The sequence below is a fragment of the Myotis daubentonii genome, chromosome 2 (assembly GCF_963259705.1).
Source record: "Myotis daubentonii chromosome 2, mMyoDau2.1, whole genome shotgun sequence".
Lineage (NCBI taxonomy): Eukaryota > Metazoa > Chordata > Mammalia > Chiroptera > Vespertilionidae > Myotis > Myotis daubentonii.
The window spans coordinates 57298427-57323585 of record NC_081841.1 but is presented as its reverse complement, the minus strand read 5'-3'; the positions used below and the strand labels follow the sequence as shown (position 1 = coordinate 57323585).

Genomic DNA, 25159 nt, shown 5'->3' with positions numbered 1-25159 from the left:
CTCACTGTTGCAGGGAATCTCGTCGGAGCCGTCCCCACAGTCATCCGCCCCATTGCACCACAGTATGTTGGACACGCACCGCCCGTTGTTGCACTGGCGGAAAGTCTTCTTGCAGCGGCGCGAGTCTGCGGGTGGGGAGCAGGCAGCGGTCAGCAGCAGCTACAGCGGAGGGGCTGCCTCTGCGTCTGATGAGCTGCCCTGCACTCATTCCCTGGACAAAATGCAGCCCTGCTACAGGCCCGCCTGGCACAGGGCTCGGGTGGCTCTGCAAAACGCTCTGGGCCCTGGGGCTTTTGCTCCCTCACTCCCGAGTCCCTGGCTGGAGTGGAGGCTGTGCCTGGAGGCCAGGAATCTGGGGAGTGGCTCCTTAGGCTGGAGTGGAGGCTGGTGCCTGGAGGCCAGGGGTCTGGGGAGTGGCTCCTTAGGTTGGAGTGGAGGCTGGTGCCTGGAGGCCAGGGGTCTGGGGAGTGGCTCCTTAGGCTGGAGTGGAGGCTGGTGCCTGGAGGCCAGGGGTCTGGGGAGTGGCTCCTTAGGTTGGAGTGGAGGCTGGTGCCTGGAGGCCAGGGGTCTGGGGAGTGGCTCCTTAGGTTGGAGTGGAGGCTGGTGCCTGGAGGCCAGGAATCTGGGGAGTGGCTCCTTAGGCTGGAGTGGAGGCTGGTGCCTGGAGGCCAGGGGTCTGGGGAGTGGCTCCTTAGGTTGGAGTGGAGGCTGGTGCCTGGAGGCCAGGAATCTGGGGAGTGGCTCCTTAGGCTGGAGTGGAGGCTGGTGCCTGGAGGCCAGGGGTCTGGGGAGTGGCTCCTTAGGCTGGAGTGGAGGCTGGTGCCTGGAGGCCAGGGGTCTGGGGAGTGGCTCCTTAGGCTGGAGTGGAGGGCTGGTGCCTGGAGGCCAGGGGTCTGGGGAGTGGCTCCTTAGGTTGGAGTGGAGGCTGGTGCCTGGAGGCCAGGGGTCTGGGGAGTGGCTCCTTACTGCAGTAGGAAGGCTTCTCGTCGGACTTGTCCTTGCAGTGGGAGACGCCGTCGCACGTCAGGCTGAAGTGGATGCACTCGCCGTTGGCGCACTCGAACTCGTCTTGTATTCGGCACGAGGAATTCACCGCTGGGGAGGGAGGCGGGGAGCTTCATGAGCCAGGGTCCCTGCAGCATCCCTTTCCCCACCCGGCACGAGGGCATCCTCAGTTTCTCCTCGGTGAAAGGGGAGAGGCTGGTCCCCAGGGTGCACCCCGGACCCCGCCAGCACCCGCCTCCCTCCCGCGTCTCACCCCGGCAGGTGAGGTCCTCCTGGAGGATGCGGCCCCCTCGGCAGGAGCAGTTGACGTGGCCTTGGTGGGTGAGCAGACACAGGTCCTGGCAGCCCTCGTTGTTGATGCGACAGGGGGAGAGCTCACCTGAGGCCGGGACGGGGGGCAGTGGGCTTGAGTGCACAGACGGGATGCGCACCCACTCCCCCAGCTTCCCTGAGCTCCCGGCACTGGCCGTGGCAGGTGTGTGGTGGGGGGCTGGGTGGGGTTTTGGGGTGCCTGAGATGGAGGGTGTGCTCGTAGGTGGGTGTCATATGGAATTCCAGGTGTGCTTTGGGGCGAGTCAAATCTAAGCAGACTTCAGATCATGTATGCAATGGGGCCCCAGGGCCTGTGCGAGAGGCCCGGGAAAGCTGCAGTCCGTGTGGGGGACACTCAGTCAGCCAAGCCCAGGGTGGGGGGGCTGTCTGCACATGATGCAGCTGGTGGTGCAGGCAGAGCCTGGGCGGAGGGCGTGCGATCAGCCTCCGGGGGATTCGCGGTTCTGGGTGGGAGGAATGTCAAGAGCAGGTGCTGGAGGTCCACGGAGTCAGATGAGACCAGAGGAGGGTGGTAGGAGTGTGTGTGAATGTGTGAGTGTGCATGTGTGTGCACACTGGCAGGACGGGCAGGACAGCACGGCTGGTGCAGCGGCCCCACTCACAGCTGTTGGTGTCGTTGGCCACCGCGATGATGCCCATGGGCTGCTGGGGGATGTCCACGCGCAGCAGCTTCATGTCGCTGCCCACGTACTTGTTGGCGCGCTGCACGGCCCGCCGCACCCAGTCGGTCCAGAAGATGTGCTCCCCGTACACGGCCAACCCGAAGGGGTGGACTGGCTCCGACTTCAGGATCACCTGCGGAAACAGCGCCGTTGCCATCCCAGCATCGCGTGGGCCTCTCACCGACTCCACCCCCTGCAGCCGGCGCCTGGCCTAGGCCCCTAGACAGTCACAGAGTGGGGGGGACCTGCAGAGGCACCGTGCCACCTCCCTCACTGAATTGATGGGGAAGCCACGCCTGGACGGTGAGGGCTGCGCAGCCGCACAGCTAAGTGGCAACGTCAGGGCCTGGATGGGGCGCCTCGGGCCCCTCTGGTTCTTCCTACCACGGGACGGGCTTAAATTATGTAGGTGATGCCTGAGGACTTTATGAGGGCAGGATCCATGCATCCCCAGGACCTAGGACAAAGGACTAGGACTCCCCTGTCTGTTCTGCCCTTCCCTGGCCTTCCCACCCCAGGCCCTGGGCCAACCCGCCTCCCTGAGGCTCCCTCTCTGCGACTCTGCGCCTGGCGTTCTCCTCGGCTGACCAGCCATCCCCGACCCAGCCCCCTCGTGCCACCGTCCATCCGCCTGCCCCGGAGACTCACGTAGCGGTGGGAGCCATCGTACTCGCACCGCTCGATCTTGTCCAGGGTGGCGTCGGAGAAGTAGAGCTTCTCCGCACGGTGGTCGATGGCCAGGCCGTTGGGGGTGCGGATGTCCTTCTCGATGAGAGTCAGGGCATTGGCCCCAGACAGGGCCGCTCGCATGATGCTGGGGTGCTGCTCGTTCCAGTTGGTCCAGAACATCAGGCTGCGGGGAGAGAGAGCCTCAGCGGACAGGAGTCAGGCCAAGGGGTCCCCCACGGAGGGCCCAGGCCGGCCAGGGAGTGGACCGGACCCTGGGCCCCAGGCAAGCTCCGAGCTGCTAAGGCCACACAGCCCCGGTGCCGGGAAGGGCCCGGCCATCTGCATCTCCTAAGACAGTGTAGCCAAGTGAGTTAGGCTCTGGGGCTCCAGGTCTGGCCCCACCACTTGCCAGCCAGGGACCTCACCACGTTACATAACCTCTCCATGCCTCAGTTTCCCCCTCTATGATTGGGGAACTACTCCCTGTCCCATAGAGTGGTCTGAGGGTTGAACGAGTTAGCATCCATCTGGACGACAACCCTGTATTTCCTAGTATTTTATTAATGCTCTCTTCTCCCTGCATCCAGGAGACCCTTGCTGAGTGTCTGCTCGGTCCTAGGTCCTGGGGATGCACGGATCCTGCCCTCACAAAGTCCTCAGGAATCACCTACATAATTTAAGGCCTTTGCATATTTGCGGTCTGAGCCCCTGAACGAGCCTCTGGGCCTGCTCTCCATAAAGGAGGTGGTGGGAGGGCCCGCGCGCCGTGCTCCCCTCCGCGGCAAGGCCCCGCGGTGGGTGTGCAAGGCCTCAGGCGGGCCCAGCACCACCGCGTGTGAGGGTGTGGTCCTCACATCGCCTGCACTGGGTCGTGACTCCGGGTTCTCCGTCTCAGAGATTCACTTAATTAGGCCGGGGGTGGAGCCGGGAGCCAGCCGTCCCCAGGCCAGCCTCACGCACCCTGGGGTTCTGGGGTCTGAGAACCGCTGAGCTGCACAGGAGTCAGGTCCGTTCTCCAGTTTTTTTTCAGAAGATCTGCCATCCCCGCCCCCAGTACCTCCGCACCCCCTCCCCCTGCCCCTCTGATGTTCTGGCCACAGAGCTGTCCTCGGCCAGTGGACTTGTCTGGCTTGTGTTCTGGACTCCTTTGCAACCTCAGCACCCACCCCACCTGCTGTGGGAACCTTTGGATTAGGCGTGGGAGGCCCCCTTTCATCCCTCCCTACCTGGAGCTCTCCCTCCTCCAGCTCTTTCTCAAAGTACTCCCGTCTGTTCTGCTCTTCCCTGGCCTTCCCACCCCCAGGCCCTGGGCCAACCCACCTCCCTGATGGCTCTCAGCGATCACAATGGCCCTCCATCATGCTTCCCTCCACGACTTCTCTCCCAGCTGGTGGCTTGAACAAGCCCAGCTCAAGGGGTGCACACAACAGGTGTTCAGTGGACAATCTTTGCCTGAAGCGTGAAATCCCAGGAATACACAGGACCTACTATGTGCCTCGAACGTGGCTCGCTGGTGAATGAATGGACTGATCCCCAAGCCAGAAGGTCCTCTGCAGCCCCCTTTCTGATCCTCCCCTCGGCTCAGGCGCCCGAAATATGATGCTCACATTACAGGAGAGGAAACTGAAGCTCAGAGAGGTCATGTAGCTGGTCCGAGGTCACACAGCAAGGAAGCAGCTGGGCTGAGGTTAGAGCCACCTCTCCGTCATGCCCTGCCTGGGTCTGCTTGGGTGGTTTCTACCCCCCCGAGACCCCCGCCCCACCATGGCCCCTGCCGCCCGAGCCCTCGGCTCACTTCTGGCACTCATCCAGCACAAAGGCCCGTGGGTGGTCATCCCCAGACATGGTGATGACCGTCTCACGCTCGAAGGCCCCCACGCGGGTCTGGTCCACCGTGTGGCGGGTGATGGTGGATGTCGTGTAGCTGGTCCAGTAGAGAGTGTCCCAGGCTCGGTGATAGGCCAGGCCTTCCACGGAGCCCACATCTACGAGAAGGGAGGAGCACCGGGGTTGGGAGGGGGCCAGAAAGCAGGGCTGAAGGGACGGCCTGGGCAAGAGCTAAGGGGCAGCCTCAGCACCCCCTTCCTGACCCACGTGGAGTGGGAAGAGATGTGTGGGAGCTGGGGAGCCGGGGGGGACACAGCCCTCGGTGCCCCCAAGCCCTGTGGTATCACCCTGTTTCCCACCAATGACCCACGGCCCAGCTCCTGGCCCTCTTCCTGCGTCTCCCCGCTGTGGGTAGACAGGACTTTATGTTGCCGCCATAGCCCCCGGAGCTAGAGTTCTGCCGTGTTGGGTGCAAACTGGATCTACTGGGAGCTTCTACTTAAAAAGACCCTGAGCCAGATGTGTTGTCAACATCTTCAACTCAGGTTCAAGAACTGAGTGCACAGTGAGAGACAGGTACCGCCTCTAAGAGAAAAAGACCCAGGGGTTTCAGTGGCTTCACGCTGCAGGACCGCGGCTGCCAGAGGCGGCCGCAGTGGAAGCACGGTAGCCTGGACAGTGGCTGAGGGCGGCCCGCTCCGCAGCCTCTCCGGTCCAGCCCAGGCGGCAGAGGGTCGCGTTCAGTTTGGACGCACCGTGCTTAGACAGGCGTGTGGACTGGACCACGTGAAGCAGAAAGCTTCCAGAGGCGGCTGAGAGGACAGCCTGTTGCTATCACCCCCGCAGACCCGGCCCCCGTTCCCTGTCCGGTTGGGTGAATGAACACATGACCACGTGAATGTGTCTAAGGACCTGGGGTGCCCAGCCTGGAGAAGACAGGACGCAGGGGAACAGACAGTTTCCACAGAGCGGGAAGGCTGCCCCAGGATGACGGCTCCAGCGCCCATGGCCCTTCCTGGCCCGTCCTGTGCTGAGCTGAGCTGAGCTCTCACACCGGCCGCCTCTGCGCTCCTGTCTCTACACAGACAGGAAGTCGGAGGCTCGGGGAGCACAGGAAACGTGCCCAGGTGACTGAAATCCTGTGTCTGGGCGTGAACCCGTGAGCACCGGACACACAGAGGGGAGCTGGGGCTACCAGGGCAGCCTGGAGGCGAACCAGGACCAGCTAGGAAGTGAGAGGGGGGCCAACTCAGCCTCCAGAGAAGGAGAAACTTTCCAGTAGCTACAGCGGCAGAGCGTGATCCGATGGCCGCCTGTCAGGGACTCTGAGGCAGGTGGGATTGGGAAGGTGGGCGGGGGGCCTGGCTGAGGTCTGCCAGCTCTTCCACCCTGAGTCTGTGCCAACCCTCCCTACACATGCCCCCGCGCCCCCTCCCCCCGCTTCCTTGGCAGATTCGGAGTCTGGGCTCACTCTCCACAATGGTGGTCCTCCCGGAGCCGTCGTCATTGATCTGCTGGATGTTCCCAAAGTGGATGTCACTGAAGAAGATGCGGTTGGGGGTGCCCGGCGAGGTGCCTGCTCGGTAGTCGAAGGCCAGAGCAATGACGTTCTTCATGTGCTTAGGGTCCTCGAAGGCCTGCACGGGCGCGTTGAGATTGCGCTCATCCGACAGGTGGATGCTCTTGAGGATGGTGCGCTCCGAGTAGAGCAGGTAGCCAGCATACTCGCGGCACGACGCCCCGTCTTCAGCCAGCATCCCGTGGGCGCAGGCGCAGGCCCGCTGCCCGCCACCCCGGTACAGACACAGCTGCTGGCACCCACCGTTGGCCACTGCACACACGTTGGTGCCTGGGGGAGGGCGCAGGGGAAGGAGGAGGCGATGGAGGGCGGGGCCTGCCTTGGGGGAAGACTCATGGGCGCCTGTGTCACTGAGGTGGCAACTCTGGGCCCCCTCTGCCTCCCCCAGTTCAGACACCCTCCAGCCAGCACCAGTCCGGTCCCAGGGCTCCCCAGCCCCTGCTCGCCAACCCTGGGTCTCCAGGGCCCCGGGAAAGTGCCCCTTGGGGTCTCACTTCTCTCCCAGCCCCCTCGCTCTGGGTCCCTGGGGGTGAGCACGCAGGCCGGGCCCCCCGGCCTCACCTTTCTGGCGGTCCCGGTTGAAGACCTTGATGTCTTTGAGCTGGACACCGATGCCCGTCCGCAGGGGCACCGAGTCCGTGGCATTGTCTTTGCTCCCGCGCTTGATGGAGCCATTGGCGTGAGTCCTGGGGGAGGGAAGGGCCATGAGCAGGATGTCCACTGGGGCCGGGAGGGAGGGCACGGACGGGGCGGATGGGAGGCTGGCACGGACGCCCTCACCTGTCACTCCAGTAGATGAAATCCTCAAACACAGACACGGAGAACATGTCCATGTTGTTGCTGGACAGAACCACCTCGCGGTTCTCCCCCGTCTCCAGGTCGATCCGCTCGATCTTGTCCGTCCGGGCGTCGCACCAGTACAGCTTCCCATCCTACAGGCCAGAGGCACCACCTCACCTCCAGCCCCAGGCCCCCTCCGCCCCACCCGCCCCGTCACACTCACTCCCGCCCTTCTGTCTCTCCTCCTTCCTCCACCTCTTCCACTCCCCGACCTGCTGATCTGCCGGCCTCCAGGGCTCCCTCCAGCCCCCACTCTGGGTGACCCCCCCACCACCTCTAGGGTGGCAGGAGTCCTACTCTGGGGGGGCTGGGCCAGAAGACCCCGTAACTCCCTGCGCCCATATCTTCCTACCAAATGGGGGCTGTTACAGGGGGATTCCCAGGGGAGCAGGGCATGGGATGAGGGGAGCTTCCCCAGAGCACGGGGTCCTTCCCCCGCCCCTGGGCCACGCCTGCATCCACACCTGATAGTCCACGGAGATGCCGTTGGGCCAGCTGATGCTGACGTTAACCAGCACCACGCGCTCGGTGCCGTCCAGCCGAGACCGCTCAATACGTGGGTACTGGCCCCACTCGGTCCAGAACAGGTACCTGTGGGACGGAGGGGCACATGGGCTCAGTCCCCAGAACACGGAGGAGAGGGCCCTGTCAGTGTGGGCTGTGGACTGGCCGGCCCGCCCGGCTCCTCACCCCTTCTCCGGGTGGACGGTGATGGCCCGGGGCTTGTCCAGGCCCTGGGAGATGACCACGTAGCGGAAAGAGCCATTGAGCCGGGCGACCTCGATGACGTCAAAGCCCTGGTCTGTCCAGTAGATGTTGCCTGAGGAAGGAGTAGGTGCTCAGGGGCTGGGGTGGGAGCACGCGCACTGGGGCCCCCCCCAGCCCCAGGTACCCCTGCCGCTTCCCCATCTGTTCCTGCCTGCCCCTTCTCCTCAGATCCCTCCTTTCAGGACCCGACTTCCCCATCCTCTGCCTCACACGGAGCCTGCACCTTGCCGGGGCTCACCTGCAATCCAGTCCACGGCGATGCCCTCCACGCGGCCAATGCCATTGGTCACCACATCCTCACGCCACGTCTGGTCTCGCTTAGCCCGGCTGATGGTGCTGAGGCCCATGTCCACCCAGTAAATGGTGTCATTTTCTGAAGGTGGAGAAGCCAACGTGGGGATGCCGAACAAGTCAGGGCCAGTGGGGGGTCACACTCACATGGGGTCAGGACAGAGGTGAGTGGCTGCTGGGGGGCCTTGAACGGCAGATGGAGAGGGTGGGCAGCTCTGCTAAGGGCCTGAGGTCAGGCAGCCTGACCCTGGACCCCTAAGCACACCACCCCCAAAGGTCATGCTCCACTACCTCCTGCATCGAATGGCTCACCAGCGTGGAAGTCGATGCCGACAGCCAGGGAAGTCCCGGACACTGGGACCAGGGCGTCCGACTTGTCGTTGGGATCCAGGGGGATTCCACGGATGCCCTCATGCACAGAGTACAGGAGGAAAGAGCCCACACCTGAAACACAAGAACACTGCAGGCATGAGCCTCACCGACACCTCTTTAAACTTGGCTTCTGTCACCCTCACACCTGTTCTTCTACACAGCCCCTTAAAATATAATACAAGCATAATATGCTAATTAGACTGGACTGCCAAACGACCTTCCAGACAAAGCTGGGGCTGTGAGGGCCAAGCCCCTTGCACAAATTTTGTGCATGGGGCCTCTAGCATATATATATATATATACATATTGATTTCAGAGAGGAAGGAAGAGAAAGAGAGAGAGAGAAACACTGACTGGCTGCCTCTTGCACGCCCCACACTGGGAATTGAGCCCACAACCTAGGCATATGGCCTGACCCGGTATCGAACTGTGACCTCCTGGTTCATAGGTCAACACTCAACACTGAGCCACGCCGGCCAGGCCTCTATGCATTCCTTTTGATATCCCGCCCCCCCCCCCCCACAGCTATCACGCTTCCCTCTCAACACACATATATACACACACCCTCGCCTGGGCAGGGAGGTCAGCTCTCTGGGAGTCAGGAGAGGGACACACTTGAGGAACTACCTGCAAGACCTCCAGCTCCCACTAGAGGGCGGCAGAGGCCGGGGTTCTCTCCCTGTGCCGGGCTCTCCAGGCCACTTCCCTCAATACAACCCAGCAGCCTCCGAGGCCATGACGGAGAATCTGGGAAGGCTCTGACAAGACACTGCACTGCACTGCAGACTCCCACATTTAGATTCCCACCCTAGTTTCCTCTTTGTCCTTCCCTCTCTCCAACACCTGAAACAGCATTCCCAACCCCTCACCCCTGAGCCGGTCTCATTCCCGTTTCCCATTGCTTATGGGGAGCCATATTCACGCATCCCAGGATCCTCCCTGGCTTTTACCACTTGATACAGTGTGTCCCCAAATGGGCCTTGGTAGCTCAGGCTCCATGAAAAAAGGGACTCGTGGCTGAGTGAGTTGGGGGAAACTCCAAACTCCAGAGTCTTCCCTTGAAAAATGTTCCGCGCAGACGAGCACATGCAAGGCTCTGAGACATTCTGCAGCGAAAGCCCTTAAACTCTGCTCACCCCAGTGTTGGTTTCTGTAACATTTACCCACATCAAAGGGAGGTGCCCGAGTGCACCTCAGAAATGCTGTCTCAGGGCACAGGCTCGTAAATCAGTCACCAGGTTCTTGTGAAAGGTCTCTGACTTTCATCTCTTCCCTGTGGCCGGCCAAGACCCCATCTCCTAACACCGGGATTACGGGAACAGCCTCCGAACTGGTCTGACAGCCTCGGTTCTCCCTCCCCCACTCAGCCTGCGCACGCCGCCAGGTTAATCTGCCCCAAACACCACTTCCCGGGCTCTCCTGGCTGAGAACTCCTGGCCCTGCCCGACCTCACAGCCCGGCACCACGACTGCCCACTCTGCCCAGCACTCGGGCTTGGCAGGCCCGCCTGTTGCTCTGGACCCCTTGCCGTTGCCTATCAGCCCTCCGCTTTGAGCCACACAACACTCAGATCCTACTGGGAGTCAGGAGAGGAACTGCCTTCAAGACCTCCAGCCCCCATTAGAGCACACCTATGCCACAGAGCTGGCCCTGCCTTTTTTTTTCTTCTTTCTTTAAATCCTTACCCAAGGATGCTTACTGGTTTTTAGAGAGAGAAGGAATAGAAAGAGAAACATCGACGTGAGAGAGAGAGAGATCCATCGGTTGCCTCCCAGACACGCTCCGACTGGGAATCAAACCCGCAGCCTGGGTATGTGCCCTGATAAGGAATCGAAACCGCAGTCTTTTCGGTGTACGGGACGACACTCTAACCAACGGAGCCACCCGGCCAGGGAAGCACTGCCTTTTGACATCTTTCTCCAAAATCCTACTGAAGTCAGAGCCACTTCGTGGTCCAGTTTCCCCTGCACGCGAGCGCCCCCTTCTGGTTAAGACTGCAGAGCACGGGGACTTCTGTCCCCCGGCTTCCCCCACGGCACCATGACTAAACATCTGACTCAGAAGGCCCTTAATGACCCATGACGAATGCAGTCCTGTTGCCAAGGCTGTCGGTAGGACGGTCGGGGTTGGAGACCTGGGTCAAAGCGGGCAGAGGTGGGGGCACTGACCCTCACAGGCCTGCTGGCCACTCCGGAGGCTGTAGCCAGCTGTGCACATGCAGGAGCGGGTCGACTCTGACGTGGGCAGGCAGAGCTGGGAGCAGTCCCCGTTGTTGACACTGCAGGGGTTGGTGACCTCGTGCCCTGGGGGAGGAGGCGGGAGGCAGAGAAAAGGGTCAGTCGTCCTCCCTGGGACCTCGGTGTTCGGCTCATGCTGCTCCGGGACAGTCACTGCCTTCACCCTGGGCCTGGTGCGGGTCACCACCCAACTCAGCTCTCAGGTCATCTGTCCTCCAGTAACCGGGTGGCTGTGAGCCTATACGGTGCCTCCGTGAGAATTAGAGAGGGGAACCCCTTTGGGTGGTGAGCGGAACCCACCCCATTTTCATTCCCATCCGCTCCCTTGCCCAAGGGTTCCTGCAGCCTTGACCCCTCTGACCCCACCTCGCCTCCCTGCCCTGGAGCCCTGTCTCACCCAGCTGGATGCTCTCGTCGTAGACCTTCATGTGCATCACTAGGGTGGTGCTGTTCCGCAGGACCACGGACCCCGAGCCGTCAGCCTTGTTGCAGGTGCCCATCTTCTCCGACACCTGATCTGCCCACCACAGCTTGTCGCCTGGGGCAACAGGAGGGGATGGTACCCGGGGAAGGCCCTCCCAGCAGCGCTCCTGAGGGCCCTGGCAGGGCAGGCAGGCTGCCCCCAGGCCCGCCCCCCTCTCCCCAGCCAGTGCAGCCTGGCCTGCTCTGCTCCTGTCCCTGCTCCCGCCGCGGCCTCACCCATGATGGCCAGGGCTGTGGCCTTGCCCAGCTGGTTCCGCATGGCGTCGATGATCTCCAGGTCACTCCCGTCCAGGTTGCAGCGGTTGATGGTGTGGTTCCCGGAGCTGATCCAGTAGAGTTTGCTTTCAGGGAAGTCAATGGCCAGGCCTGGAAGAGGCGGGTGTCACGGCGGGAGAGCCTGACACCCGGGCTGGGGTCCCAGAGCCTACCCAGCCCGCTGCCACCTCCAAGGACGTGTTTTGTGGGAAGGGTGGGAAGGATAAGCACTAAGCCGGGAGTTTGGGGAGACAGGGGGGCAACTGGAAACCCTGAGAGCGTGTCCTGGTCGGGGAACGAGGGAAGGCTGTGGGGCAGGCGGGGCCGGCTCATACCCACAGGGCCCCGCTGGCCGCTGAAGAGCAGGGTGCGGTTGCTGCCGTCCATGTTGGCCATGCTGATGTTGTCACCGTCGGTCCAGTACAGCTTCCTGGGGGGGGAGGGGCTCAGCATCCTCGTCCGCCCCCCACCTCCCGCTCCCTGACCCTGGCCCTGGACTGACCCACGAAGGGGGTGGACAACCAGGCCGTGGGGCTGCTCCAGGCCCTGCACCACCGCGTTCTTGAAGGAGCCGTCCAGCCGGGCCACGTTGATCTGCTTCTTGTTGGTGTCGTAGCTGGTCCAGAACAGGTTCCGGGACATCCAGTCCACGGCCAGCCCGTGGGCGTTCGGCAAGTCTGGGGCACAGCGGGGAGGCGGTGGTTCGGGGTGGCAGGGCAGAGGGTGGGGGGTCGGGGCAGCCTGTCTTCTGCGGGGGATGGGGATGGGGACACCGGGCCACGGTACCCCGAGGGCCGCAGGGGCGCAGGGAGGGGGCACCGGGACGCGGTGGGGGCAGGGCGTGGGCAGAACCTGCCGAGACGACCGTCTCCACGCCGGTGCCGTTGATGAAGGCCCTCTTGATGGCCTGCGCCCGGACGTCGGACCAGTACACGCGCTGCTCGCGGGCGTCGTAGTCCAGCACCGTGACGTTGTCGATGTCGGGCACCGTGAAGGAGATGATGTAGTTGTAGTAGGGGGCATCCAGGTCCACTCCCCGGATCTCCATCTGACGTGCGTACAGCAGGAACTTCTTGAACTCTGTGGGGCGCGGGGTGGGGTGGGGTCACTGCTGAGGGCTTCGAGCCCCCACCCCACCAGATCACGGTTCCTTCTCCGCGTCCCCTCTGTTGGCTGCTGGCCCTCAGCGACCCAGAAGCAGCGCTCCCCCGGGGTGACCTCCCTGCGGCAGCCCCGCCTGTCCTACCAAGGCTGCCCCGAGCCTCCCCAGCGGGCCCCTCCCGCTCACTGTCTACCTGCAGTGACAGGGAGCCCCCGGTGCCGGCTCCCCCTGGGCCTCGGGACCCCCGGCCCTGCAGGAAGGGCTCCTACCGTAGCAGGTGGTGTTGTCCTCCTGGAGCTTCATGAGGTGGGGACAGGCGCAGGAGACCGTCCGGTTGTAGTTGATGAGACACAGGTGGGAGCAGGGGCCACGGCCCCCATTGGCCTCGCAGGGGTTGGGAGCTGGGCGGGGGGAGAGAGGAGAAGCAAGAACATCCTGTGACTTGCGGGGCCCCCCATGGCCTTTCTCTCCTGAACCACCCCTCTGCACCCCTTCCCATCCTCCCTGTTTCAGCACCGCCCGCTGCCCGCCCTTCTCTGCCAGCGGGCTCTGAGCTCCGGTCCAGCACAGACCCCTCCTCTCGCAGCCCCGACCGGCCGCTGGCCCCTCTGGCCCTTACCCATGGGCTGCCGGGAGGGGTGGTACACCTGCAGGTCGAAGGGCTGGGTGTTGGTCCTCTGCACCACGGTGACATTGTGGCCGGTCCACTTGTTGGCCTTGGCCAGCGTGTTTGTCCGCCAGTCCGTCCAGTACACCTCCCCCCCGTACAGCGTCACCGCGAACGGGTGGGACAGGAACTCGTGCCCCCGGAGCACCTCCATGTGGCCGGAGCCGTCGTAACGGGCCGAGTAGATGGCATCCGACCTGCGGGCACGGTCGGGGCGGAGTGAGGGTGCCGGCTGGGGCCGCAGCTCAGGGCACCCTGCCCAGGACGCCCCTCCTCCCACCCCTGCTGGCCAGAGAAGGCAGACAGACTGGCCAAGCCGGGGACCACGTGTGCCAGGGCCAGGATCCAGCCCTGTCACCACCCCCACACCCCCCCTGCCTCCCACTTCTCCTCAGGGCAGCCGTTAGCACACAGGGCCTTGGTGAAGGTTATAAACAGGCACCCCCTCTGCAGAGACCAGTTAGACTGAGCCCCCGGAGAGTGCACAGATCTGAGGGGCCAGGAGGTTGTATTTCAGCCCTCGGTCAGGCACCTGGGGCAGGGGGCAGGGGGCGGCTCGCCTGCACCCTCTTCTATCCGCACCTGTCCCCTAACCCAGCCCCTCCCTCACTGCCGCCCTCTGCTGGGCCCAGCCCTTGGCCGCCTGGTTCTGGACCTAAGTCCCCAGGCCTTCTTACCACCCTCCTCACTGCCAGGTCCTGGGGCCCCGGCCCACCCTGGCCCTGGAGGCGGCGGGGGCGGGGGAGACGGAGGCCTCCCAGGGCCGGTGGAGGGGCTGACCTGGCATCGATCCAGAGGATACGCTTCTCCAGGTAGTCCACGGTGAGCCCGTTGGGCCAGCCACCCGAGCCCGTCTCCCGGTGGATGGTGCGGCGCCCGGCCCCACTCATGGAGGCCGCCTCAATTCGGGGCAGGCTGGCGTCCCAGTCCGTCCAGAACAGGATCCTGGGGGGTGGGGAGGCGGTCAGGAGGGGCCAGGAGGGGCCTGGGGAAGGGGCTGTGGGAGGGTCTAGGTAAAAGGCCGAGGGGGTTGAGAAGCATTAAGGAGATGGGTGCTCTGGCCAGGCTGAACGAGGCTTTGCAGGGACCGTGGGGTGAGGGCTAGGCGGGGTCCTCACCCATCTCGGGGATCCAGTGCAATCGCCCTTGGGTGCTCAATGTCACCCGCCAGCAGGGTGGTCCGAAGAGTCCCATCCAGCTTGGCCACCTCGATCTGGTCCAGGTTGCTCTCGACCCAGTAAATGTTGCCTGCAATCCAGTCTACGGCCAGGCCCTCGGGGGTGGCCAGGCCGTACTGAATCACCACCTCGAAACTGGTCAGGGCTGGAGAAGGGAGGTGGCGGGAGGTTAGAGTCCCATGGGGCCGGCTGGACTCACCTGGAGACATCCTGGCACATTCCATGACCGCCCTCAACCCTGCCTCTGATGGGCCCCAGATTCCACTGGGGTTCCCAGCCCCCCGTTGTCATTCAGGCCCCCCACCCCACAGGAGGTCAGGCGGGGTGCGGCCTGGCTTCCGGAACCCCGGAGGAAGGGGTCACGGCTACCACCTCTGCGTGCAGCTCTCTGGAAGGCTAACCACAGGAGGAGGTCAGGGCAGAGGGTGGAGGCTTTGGGGGACAGACCAGACCCCATGTGAGGAGGAAAGAACTTTCTAGAAGTCACCCCACAGACTGTCTCGGAGATTTTTCACGGAAAGACATATATACATGGACTGCATTATTTCAGAAACTGTCGCACAGTGTGCACACGGTCCCAGTCTACTCAACACCCCCTTGCTGATGGGCATTCGACAGCTGAGTGGTTCCAGTTTTTCCCTACGACAGACTCCTGCAGGAAGATGAGCTTTTCCGAGTCTTTGCTCAGATGTCACCTCCTGAGGGGGCCTCCTCTGACCATCCCATTTAAATGTCAGCCCCCTTCTCACGGTCCCCTTGCCCCTTTCCTATTGGCCCCAGCGATGCCCTCCTCTGTCCCTCCACAGTGCCCTGTCCCTCACAGTGCTTACAGCCGCTGCTACTGGCACGTGAGCTCCAGCAGGGCAGGCATTTGGACCGGCTTGGGTCACTGCTGCCTCCCAGGGCCCCGTGGGCATGGCAGGTGCTCAACATGTGTGTCGACTGGACGAACGAAACCTGTGATGGGTCAGGCCGCCGTGGGATGGAGGCCGAGTTCAGGTACCCCCACCCCTAAATGACGTTTTTGCTTTCAAGCCTGTAATTCTAGGGTCTGGGGAGCCGAGCTGCAGGCCTTTTCAAAGGAAGGCTGATCATTTTGTTAATTATCAGGCTGGCAGCCCTGCCGACGATAATTACTGGGGCGTCAGGCACTGAGACCCACAGCAAAATCGAACCAATTAACCAGAGTGTGGGGGCTGGGGGAGCCAAGGGCCTCTGCTGGGGGCCCCTTGGGCGGGGGAGCCCTTCACCTCCGTTGTCCAGCAGCTTCCCGCGGTAGATCTTGTCCTCCACCACGTCGGTCCAGTAGAGGGCGCTCTGGCTGAGGTGGAAGTCCAGGGCGATGGTGTTGCGCAGGCCAGGCACCAGGACGCTGTAGTCCCCTTTTTGAAGGTCGATGCGCCGGATTTCGTGCCGGTTGGAGAAGATGATGAAGGGCTTGAAGGGGTCTGGAGAGGGGTGCGGTGGGGGTCAGCAAGGGGCTTGCTGCCTCCGTGCCACCCTGTGCAGGGTGTGGATGGAAAACGGGTCGCCTACTAACCCTGGCAGGCATGGTGGGCCCCTCAAACTCAGGGACTGAAAATCGCCACACAGGGGGTCTGAATGCACAAATCCCTACGCGAGACCGACTCACAGCAGGTCGCCACTCCTGGCCTTAGCTTCCTTGGCAAGGTCCTCTACCTGAGTGAGCCTGTGGTCTTCTTGCATCTAAGTTACACACCTTTGGAAGGTCAGAGTGTCTTCTCTTCCAGACCCTCAGGGCACAGCCTGGCCCCCGAGGAGACCACAGAACCCCCCCCCCCCCCCCCCCCCGGTTACTTTGTTCCCAGGATGCCACCTCTATGTGCACACACTTTAGTTATTAACCATCCTGGACCCTCCAACATAAAGCACGTGCCTCTCCATTTACTTTTATTATTATTATTATTGATTTTTTTACAGAGAGGAAGGGAGAGTGATAGAGAGTTAGAAGCATCGATCAGCCGCCTCCTGCACACTCCCCACTGGGGATGTGCCCGCAACCCAGGTACATGCCCTTGGCCGGAATCGAACCCGGGACCTCTCGGCCCGCAGGCCGACGCTCTATCCACTGAGCCGCACCGGTTGGGGCTCCCCTCCCTTTTTGTCTAATCCCAGAGAAGCTCTGCTTTCTCCTGCCACCAGTGGATTCCGTGTAACCTTCCTCTCCCTCTGACTCTAACGAATAAAACAAACTGCAGAACTGCCACCCTCTGGAGCACTGTCTCCATCTACTGAGATTTTACGTCCCAGCAATCGTCAGTTTGACTCAAGTAAACTAAGAAAATTCCCTACAGGTTTGGACGTTTCTTCTGTCTATAGGGAGGCAGGGTGCCTGCTGGCTCTGGGCTGGGCCTGACAGACACCTTAGCCTCTGGCATTCAGCCGCCCACAGCTCAGGGACCTGCCTCAGCCTGCCCAGTGCCCGGCTGCCACCCGCCGCCCTCACCCGTGTTTTACCCAGGCTGCGGCAGCTCTCGCCATCTGGCTCCAGCACCCAGCCCTCGTAGCAGGAGCACTTCACGCTGAACTTGTTCTGGTCGCACTTCTGGCTGCACTTGAGGTGCTTGGCACAGTAGCTCTGGATCTGACAGGTGTGGCTGTCAGGCCCCAGCTCCATGCCCAGCGGGCACGAGCACACAATGCCTTCCCCGGGTGCCACTGAGCAGTTGTGGCTGCAGCCTCCGTTATTCAGAGAGCACTGGTCTGGGAGGTAGGGATCAGGGGACAGGATCAGGGTCAGGATCCCAGAGGGGGCAGGACCATGGCCCTGCTGGGCCCCAAGTCCCAGGCAGCCCAGGCACGCTGCCTTCCCCCCCCACCCCCCCGCCCCTCATCCTTCTTTTCCGTTCCCGTCAACCCTCTGTCCCACTGCTTCCCAGGCTTTCTCAGGACCAGAGTTAGGACCCCAGCACCCACCATCGGGACCCCCCCTTCCCACACCATGTCTGCATCTCTCTGGTCTCTACTTCCTTGCCACTCTTGAGCCCACGGTAGGGGCCTCAGCTTTTTGCCTCTCTCTGGGAGGGTGGGAAACCCATTCCCGTTTCCTCGGTCTCTTCTGATGTGGGGTGAGGTGCAGTATGGAATGTCCCGCCCTGGGCCCTGACACGCCCTGGGATCTGCCAGCCCTCACAGATGACCCCGGCAGCAGTTCTCAGGGCCCGTCCAGCCGCCTTATCTCCCACTCCTCTCCTTTCGGGAACCTGAAGCTCCGCCTGGAGATAAGGCGGCTCCGCTCCTCACCCCCAAGCCGCACCAGGCGCCCCGTCCTGACCCCATTTCTTTTGATCTTGAATGCACACCCTCCTCCCCTCACGTTCTCACTCACCCTGAAAGATCTACCACCTTTGAGAACCCAATTAAATCCCCACCTCCTCTGGGAAGCCTGCCCTGACCACATCAACGCTCAAGCCGGTGCCTTCACCTCAAAAGCCAGCTCTGCAGCACGCGTGTGGGTGAGGGTCTGTGCCTGCAGCGAGGGGCTGCGCGGCACTGTCTCTACTTTAGGAGCTGTGTGACCTCGGACCAGTTACTTAACCTCTCTGGGCCTCCGTTTTCTCATCTGTAAGGTGGAGTATGTAATCGTATCTGCCTCCCAGGGCTGCTTTATGGATGTAATGCTGTGAGAGTGTGACGTGTCGAGCACAGCCTCTTGCGAAGGTGAGTGGTAAATCCACATGGGGTGCTGGGAACTGCTCTGGGCACTACTGGCCCAGCAGCCAGAGCTGCCCTTTCCTAGTCTCAGACCTCTCCCCACACAGCCTGCCCTGCTCCACGTGCTCGGGCCTGGCCCGGACTCCTTACCCAGCACCCTCCCCACCCCTCTCCTGGGGCCTCCCAGGCCTGGGCCTCACCGCAGAGGTCTCCCTCATCGGAGCCGTCTCCACAGTCGTCCTTGCCATCACACAGCTTGTCGGGGGGCAGGCAGACTGAGGTGTTGTTGGCACAGGGGTGCGAGGGCGGCCTGCAGGCCAGGGACTCACAGTTCTCCTCATCCGAGTTATCTTCACAGTCACTGTCGCCATCACATACCCATGCTTTGCTGATGCACCGAGCTGAGGGGTGGGTATAGCATGAGGGGCCAGGCCTGGGCATCAGGCTCCCTATGTCCTTCCCAGACCCAGTGGAGTCCTCCAACAGGGTCATTATTATTATAATGCCTTACGGCAATGCCTTACGGTCCACTAGGAACCCCGAGGCCTTTTCTGTGGAATTCACACAGCGAAGAAGGAGGAATCTGCAGGAGGTGAGGGCTGGGTTCCCAGGGCCCTTAGTGCAGGCTCTGCCCCCTCCCGTCTTCCCCCGCATCATGCACAGCTCTTTCTGTGCGGGCTTTTGCCTCAATGCCCCCGCCTCCACCCCTCACAGTGCGGTGCTATCTCTGCTCTCAATATGGTTTTCTCCTGTCCATGCTGCCCCATTCCAAGCTCCCTGCAATACTTCTCTTTACCAGAGTCCTTGCAGCCGAACTTGACGTTGGGGTCGCAGACGTGGGTCACTCCCTCGCAGCTCTTCTCGTCACTGGAGTCCATGCAGTCAGTGTCCCCATCACAGCGCCACCGCAGGGGGATGCACAGCCCATCCAGCCGGCACTGGAACTCATCACTGTGGCAGCCACCAGGCGGCCTTGTAGCTGCAGGGGGACGGGGGAGGGCATTGGATGGGGGAGGGGCTTCAGGTCAGCCATCCCCACCTCTGCCTTCCCAATCCCCCTGATGCTGTGCCCAGCCCGAGGCTATGAGCAGAGACAGACATGAAGCGCGCCGTCTGAGCACTGCTGACACTCCTGGAAGCACTGAATGAGGCAGGCAGGGATGCTACCACTCCCAGACCCAAAGGTCATCTCACCTAACCTCCCTATTTTACACGCGAGAGCTCGACTGGACAAGCAGTTTGCTCGGCCAGAGCTCAGATGCCCTCCACCTTAGCCTAGCCTCTGTTTCATTCATCCACTCCACAGACACTTAGTGATCGCCTACTGTGTGCCAGGCACTGTTTCAGGTGCCAGCACGAGCAAGACTCCTTGACGGGCCTTTTCCCATCATGGAAGTGAAGCTCTAGCGGGAGAGACACAGACAATGAAACGCAACATAGAAACCCAGGATGGAGTTGCAGGTAGCGGTCGAAGCTGTGGGCACCAAGCCGGGCCAAGGCTGGCGAGGGATGAGGAGGCTGCTTTAGAGGGGACAATCGGGGAAGGTCTCTGAGCAGAGGCCTGAACGGCGTGAGGTGTATCCCAGGCAGAGGGAACAGCTAGTGCAAAGTCCGGGATAGGACGACGCAGGGCACGCTGGACAGACGCCCAGGGCGCAGTTGAGGCTGCACAGCCAGGGCGGAGCAAAGGAGGAGGCGGGCGGCAGGAACACAGGTCAGAGAGTGAGCGGAGCCCTGCAGGCCTCGCAGCAACGTTTGGCATTGATTCTAAATGCGTAGGGCACCAGTGTGGGCTGAGGGCAGGGCTGGGCATAATCCGTCTCGGGTCCGGCAGGTTATGCTGAGCTCTGACCCCGGGGCCAGGGAAGGCGCAGGAACAGGTGACTGCATCCGCCTGACTGCCATCACCACCGGGGCCGCTTCGCCCACCTCCCCGAGCGTGGCCAAGGCTCCCCTCTGCTGCCTGGACGTCAGGAGCAGCCCACACGCCGATTTTCCTTCCTTGGGGCCCCTGAACCGATTTCTAACCAAACCCCCTTCCGGGACCGTCTTCCGAAAGACCTCCTACATCCTATCGCCTTCCAGCTTCGAAATCCTTTGAAGGTGCCCGGCACCCAACTTTCCTTTGCTGTAACCTCCCCGCTTCAAAACAGCCTCATTCCTCCGTCTCCCCCCCCCACCCCCCCGCCGTCCGAGGCCACCCCACCCCCACCCTGCAGACCCTCTGGCTTGTCCATTTACCCACAGTCTAATCCCTCATCAGGCCCCAGTTCAAATTCCGCCTCCTGAATGGTCCCAGCCATTTCAGCTCACAACCATAGTGAAGGATTGCTACCCACCATGACACCCCTGTTCCCGTGGGCCAGGCCCCCAAACCATCTCCTCTCATTTCATAGAGGAGGAAGAGGAGGCTTAGAGGAAGCAACTTGCCTGAGTTCGCCCAGCTTGTAAATGAAGCTTTTCCCACCAGGCCACGCACACGCCTCCAGGGACCCCTTCTCTGAACCCCACGGCACTAGCACCCGCTCTCCTCACCCAGCCTTCGTCAGCGATGGCCCTGCAAACCCAGCAACTCTCCCCTCCTCCCTCTCAGTGCTGGGCCACAGTGCCTGCTCAGCACCGCTCCCACTCTGTGCACCTAACTCCACAGGCAGAGGTTGTAGGCTGGTGACCCGGGGCCAGATGAGGCCTGTGGAAAGATCTGGGCCTGCAGTGTTTTTTAAACTTTTAAAATCAATTGCTAGTTGTTACCATTTGACTTGTGCTCCCTAAAAGAGATGCCGAAGTCCTAACTCATAGTACCTGGGAATGTGACCTTACTTGGAAATAGGTCTTTGGAGATGATCAATTTAAGATGAGGTCATTAGGGTGGGCCCTAATCCAATAAGACTGTCCTTCCATAAAGAGGAAATATGGACACAGAGACAGACACACACCCAGGGAGGATGCCACGTGAAGACGAAGGCAGAGATGGGGGTGCAACATGCACAAGCCACGGAACGCGGAGACTGCCAGCAAACACCAGAGCTGGGAGCGAGGCCGAGAACAGTTCCCCCTCACAGCCCTCAGAGGGGCCAACCCTGCCGACATGTGGGCCTTGAACTCATAACCTTCTGTCATGTCAGGTCATAGATTTCTGTTGTTTAAGCCACTCAGTTGGTGGTACTTGATTGCGGCCGCTCCGGGACACTAATATATGTATTGTAAAATGGGTAGATTTCACATAAAAACCTGCATTTCAGTGCAGACTTCCCTTGAAGCCAGGGCAGTCCTGGGTCTGCATTCTTCCATAGTAACAAGCAGCCGCAGCGAGGCACCCACCTCCCTCGAGAGGGCCTGTGCCTTCCCGTGGGCTGAGCTCCACTGCCCCGGGCTGGGCCTGGGGGCCGGCACTAGGGGCGCTCACGGAGCCAGCCCCTCTCTGCTCTGGTCCTCACTGCACTCATTCATCCCGACGCCTCTGAGCATCCCTTCAAAGCTACGAGGTCCCAACACAAGCCACGGGCTGAGTGCCGCTGTGCACGCCTCACTGAAACCCCCACAGCAACACCGCGATATCGGCGCTATTATTATCCCCACTTTGCAGATGAGCACAGAGGCCATTAAGCGACTTGCTCAAGGCCACCCAGATAGTTAGCAGAGCTGGCGCTCAAACCCACAGCCACGCAGCTGCGAAGCCTGCAATCTTAACAGCGTGTGACACTGAGTTGTCGGCAATCTCCCTCCCACTGGACGGGAAACTCCTGCAGGATAAGAGCCACGGCTGGGTTATCTCTGCTCCCAGATGGCAAGGACACGCAGCGGGAGGACAGATGGATGGGTGGATGCGGAGTGACGGCGTGTGCACCGTCTCGCCCCGCCCTGCGGACTCCAGGTGCCTACCCTGATTGGTGCAGTTGGCGTGGGTCTCGTCACTGTAGTCCCCACAGTCATTGTCCCCATCGCAGGTCCAGTGCTCTGGGATGCAGCGCCCGCTGTTGCATTTGAACTGGGTGCTAGAGCAAGAGTGGCTGCAGCCCGCCTCGTCACTATTGTCCCCACAGTCATTGTCTGGTGGAGGCAAGAAGGGGAGAGGCAAGGAGCGCGTCAGCCAACAGCTTTCTCTGTGACCCCAGGTGGGGCCCCCACTCCCACCTCCCGATTCCCACCTCCCCGCCCCAACCCCCCCACGGAGAAAAAAAACAAACAGAAAAGACACAGAAACTGCATAGACTGCAGCATGCACCATGGCCCACATGGGGGAGGGGGGGAGGGGCGGCGGGCGGGCGGGCTCCAGGAGGGCCCTTCCCTGAGTCTGGGAAGGCTGGGGGAGGGGCACAGGGCATGCTTCTTTTAGGCAGGGTGTGGGAACAGGGGTCTGTTTGCTTTGGGGGCAAGGCAGGGATGTATCTGGTTTTGGAGGGAGAGAGATGGGAGGAGTGTAGGTGAGGCCTCTCGGCAGGGGGTGGGGGGAGGGGAGGGGGGGAGCTTAATCAGGCCCTGCCCTGAACTCAGGCATTGCTGGGCACCAGCTCAGAGGGGGCACTGCCTACAGCGGGGAAGGGTGGGGGCTACAGGACGCTGGGGAAGATGGGGTTTGGCTACAGGGCAGTGTTCCTGCCTCTCTTCCCCCTGGATGAGCTTCTCTAGCTCTCTCCTCCGCCTCAGCCTCAGCCTCCTGTCCCCTCCTCTCTGTCATCTCCTCGCCTCTGAGAGGTGCCTCTGCCACACGGCTTCTCCCTTCCCACTGTGTGCTTTCTCCTTCTGTCGCCTCCCCGCCCCCTCTTCTCCCTTTAGCTTCCCCCCCACATCCTAGGAGCTCTGGGAGGGGCAGCCTGGGCGTCCTGAGGCGGCCAGAGGCCAGCGGGGGCTCTGGGGTGATGGTGCATGTGCTTCTATGCACTGACCGGCAGGCTCAGGACAGGTCTTTTCGTCAGAGCCGTCCCCACAATCCTTCTCTGAAACACAGAAACCGCCAGGGCAACCATTGGCACACGAGACACGGCAAAGGTGAGGGGCAGCATGGCGCCGGCCCAGTCCATCCTCTCACACGTCAGCCAGGGCTGGAGCCACTGTGCAACGCGTCACAACACCACACAGACACAACCCGAGCCCCGAGACGGCACACACACGACAATGCCCTGGCCCGCGGCTCAGGGCGGACATCACCTGGTCCATGGCTGACCGCCAGGTGGGCTCCTGAGCCTAGAGCAGGAGCCTGGAGGGTGCACCAAGGACTTGGGGAGATGGGGTTTGCAGGGAGAAGGGAGCTGGGCCCTGGGCTCTCATCGCTCTGTCCCTCCGGCCCACTCCTCCCAGCCCCGCTCGCTGACCTCTCCCCGGCCCCCCAGCCTCTGCCGGGGGAGGAAGGGGGCAGATGCGATGGGCAGGGTCCCGCTCCGTCCATCTGGGTTCCCCCACGGCATTTCTGGCTTGTCCTCCTTTTCCCCATCCAATCCAGTGGGGCTTTAGTGAACCGGAGGGAGGCCCTGCTTGGTTCTAAAACCCCTTGGGCCTTACACCCGGGCCTGGCTTCTAGCTTTCCTGGGAACCGGGGCCGGCGAAGGGAGTTTGCTCTCACCATTGTCACAGCGCCAGTTGATGTTGATGCATCTGCCATTGTTGCAGGTAAACTGAGTCAGGGGGAAGCAGGTGGGATAGGCTGTCAGGGAGGAAATGTAGCTGAGTCAGGCAGCCCCGATGACACAGCCTCGCAGCACCCGGCACGCAGGTGCAGGTGCTCTCAGAACTAGCAGCCCTTTGTGTGGCCAGACGGGGGAGAAGGCTTAGCAGCCGTGCCTCAGGCCGAGACCCCGCCCCTCCATCCCCACCTCCCTGAGCTACCAAACGTGGGCCCTGTGCTCACGACTGGTCTCACTGAACCCCACATCAGCACTAAGATACCGGGGGTGTTATTATCCCCGCTTTGCAGATGAAATGCACAGAGGCCACCGAGATTAGGTAGCTTGCTCACAACCACACAGCACTAACTTGCAGGGTCTTCCAAGCCCCTCCGCCCTGCCTCCCCCTCCCCCAGCCCGGCCTTCCCACGTCCCTCTTACCGCACGAGGCCGACTCGTCAGAGCGGTCCCCGCAGTCGTCGTCCAGGTCGCAGGTCCAGGAGATGGGGATGCAGCGGCCACTGGCGCAGGAGAACTGGTTGGGCGGGCAGGTCCGAGCTGCGGACAGAGGCTGTGAGTGCTACTAGTCCTGCCCCCTTTCCTAACTTTCCTTTCCTTTCCTATTCTGAGTGTCATAGGAAGTCTCCCCAAGGCAGTGGTTCTCAACCGTGGCTGCACATTAGAATCACCTGGGAATCTTTTTAAAATCCTGATCTCTGGGCCTCATCCTCCGGAAATTCTGTTTCTTTGTTACTAATGTTGTGGTCCCACCCCACAACAAAGAAACAGAATTTCCGGAGGATGAGGCCCAGAGATCAGGATTTTAAAAAGATCCCCTGGTGATTCTAATGTGCAGCCAAGGTTGAGAACCGCTGCTAAGGGCTTCAATGCCATTTCTCTCGGAGAATTCCAAACCACCTCTGCGGCCTCACAGCGGCTGCATCGCCTCATCTCTCGGGGGCCTCTGGCACCCTCCACTGAGAGGGCCCCCTCCGCCTCGCTCTTATCTCCCGTCTAAAGCTGCGCTCTGTCCCCTTCCAGCCAGCCTGGTCCTTCAGGGGAAGGGGGCAGCACCCCCTCCTCCTGCCCGGGGCCCCATCCTCTCTGCCCCCACGTCCTGTGTGCTTTTCTTTCTGCTCAGGCCCCTCGGTCTTCCCAAGCCTGGCTCCCCCGCCTCCCTGACTTAGAGGTGCCCAGGGTGGTCCACCCCGGGTTCCACACCTGAGCAAGTGGCGTTGGACTCGTCCTCACTGTTCCCACAGTCGTTGTCCCCGTCACAGAGCCAGCGGTTGGGGATGCACCGGTTGTTCTCGCACTTGAAGCGGTCCGAGGGGCAGGTGTGCTGATCTGGGAGGGGAACAGGTCAGAGGTCACTGAGAGGGTGGGCCCCGCTCCCCTGGCAGCAGAGCCCTCCACTGGCCTCCCTGCAGGCCCACGGCTGAGGAGCGGGAGGAGCGGGCGGGCGACTCACGGCAGAGGGCCGGGGCCTCGTCACTGTTGTCCAGGCAGTCGTTGTCCCCGTCGCACTTCCAGCGCTCCTGGATGCAGCGGCTGTTGGCACAGGCAAACTCGCCCGGCTGGCACTGGGGTGGGGGCACGTAGGATGGGTTCGCTGT

At 62.0% G+C, this 25159-nt stretch overlaps 1 protein-coding gene across 1 annotated transcript in view; it reads right to left on the bottom strand.

Annotated features, from left to right (window-relative positions):
* The window catches only part of LRP1 (LDL receptor related protein 1), a 78467-nt gene that overhangs the window by 19007 nt on the left and 34301 nt on the right, over positions 1–25159 (bottom strand). Inside the window, exons 16-47 of the mRNA XM_059683321.1 lie at positions 25015–25155; positions 24765–24890; positions 23985–24101; positions 23504–23584; positions 21826–21993; positions 18740–18922; positions 18144–18344; positions 16747–16992; positions 15519–15716; positions 14209–14413; positions 13871–14035; positions 13043–13287; positions 12693–12824; positions 12174–12401; positions 11824–11998; positions 11657–11751; positions 11283–11432; positions 10981–11121; positions 10515–10649; positions 8287–8418; positions 7922–8056; positions 7606–7735; positions 7380–7506; positions 6856–7007; positions 6637–6761; positions 5968–6345; positions 4465–4654; positions 2649–2853; positions 1941–2133; positions 1259–1384; positions 967–1095; positions 6–125 (exon numbers count right to left, since the gene is read on the bottom strand). Of these exons, the coding sequence (XP_059539304.1) occupies positions 6–125; positions 967–1095; positions 1259–1384; positions 1941–2133; positions 2649–2853; positions 4465–4654; positions 5968–6345; positions 6637–6761; positions 6856–7007; positions 7380–7506; positions 7606–7735; positions 7922–8056; positions 8287–8418; positions 10515–10649; positions 10981–11121; positions 11283–11432; positions 11657–11751; positions 11824–11998; positions 12174–12401; positions 12693–12824; positions 13043–13287; positions 13871–14035; positions 14209–14413; positions 15519–15716; positions 16747–16992; positions 18144–18344; positions 18740–18922; positions 21826–21993; positions 23504–23584; positions 23985–24101; positions 24765–24890; positions 25015–25155 (5274 nt within the window). The remainder of the gene's footprint in view (positions 1–5; positions 126–966; positions 1096–1258; positions 1385–1940; positions 2134–2648; positions 2854–4464; positions 4655–5967; positions 6346–6636; positions 6762–6855; positions 7008–7379; positions 7507–7605; positions 7736–7921; positions 8057–8286; positions 8419–10514; positions 10650–10980; positions 11122–11282; positions 11433–11656; positions 11752–11823; positions 11999–12173; positions 12402–12692; positions 12825–13042; positions 13288–13870; positions 14036–14208; positions 14414–15518; positions 15717–16746; positions 16993–18143; positions 18345–18739; positions 18923–21825; positions 21994–23503; positions 23585–23984; positions 24102–24764; positions 24891–25014; positions 25156–25159) is intronic.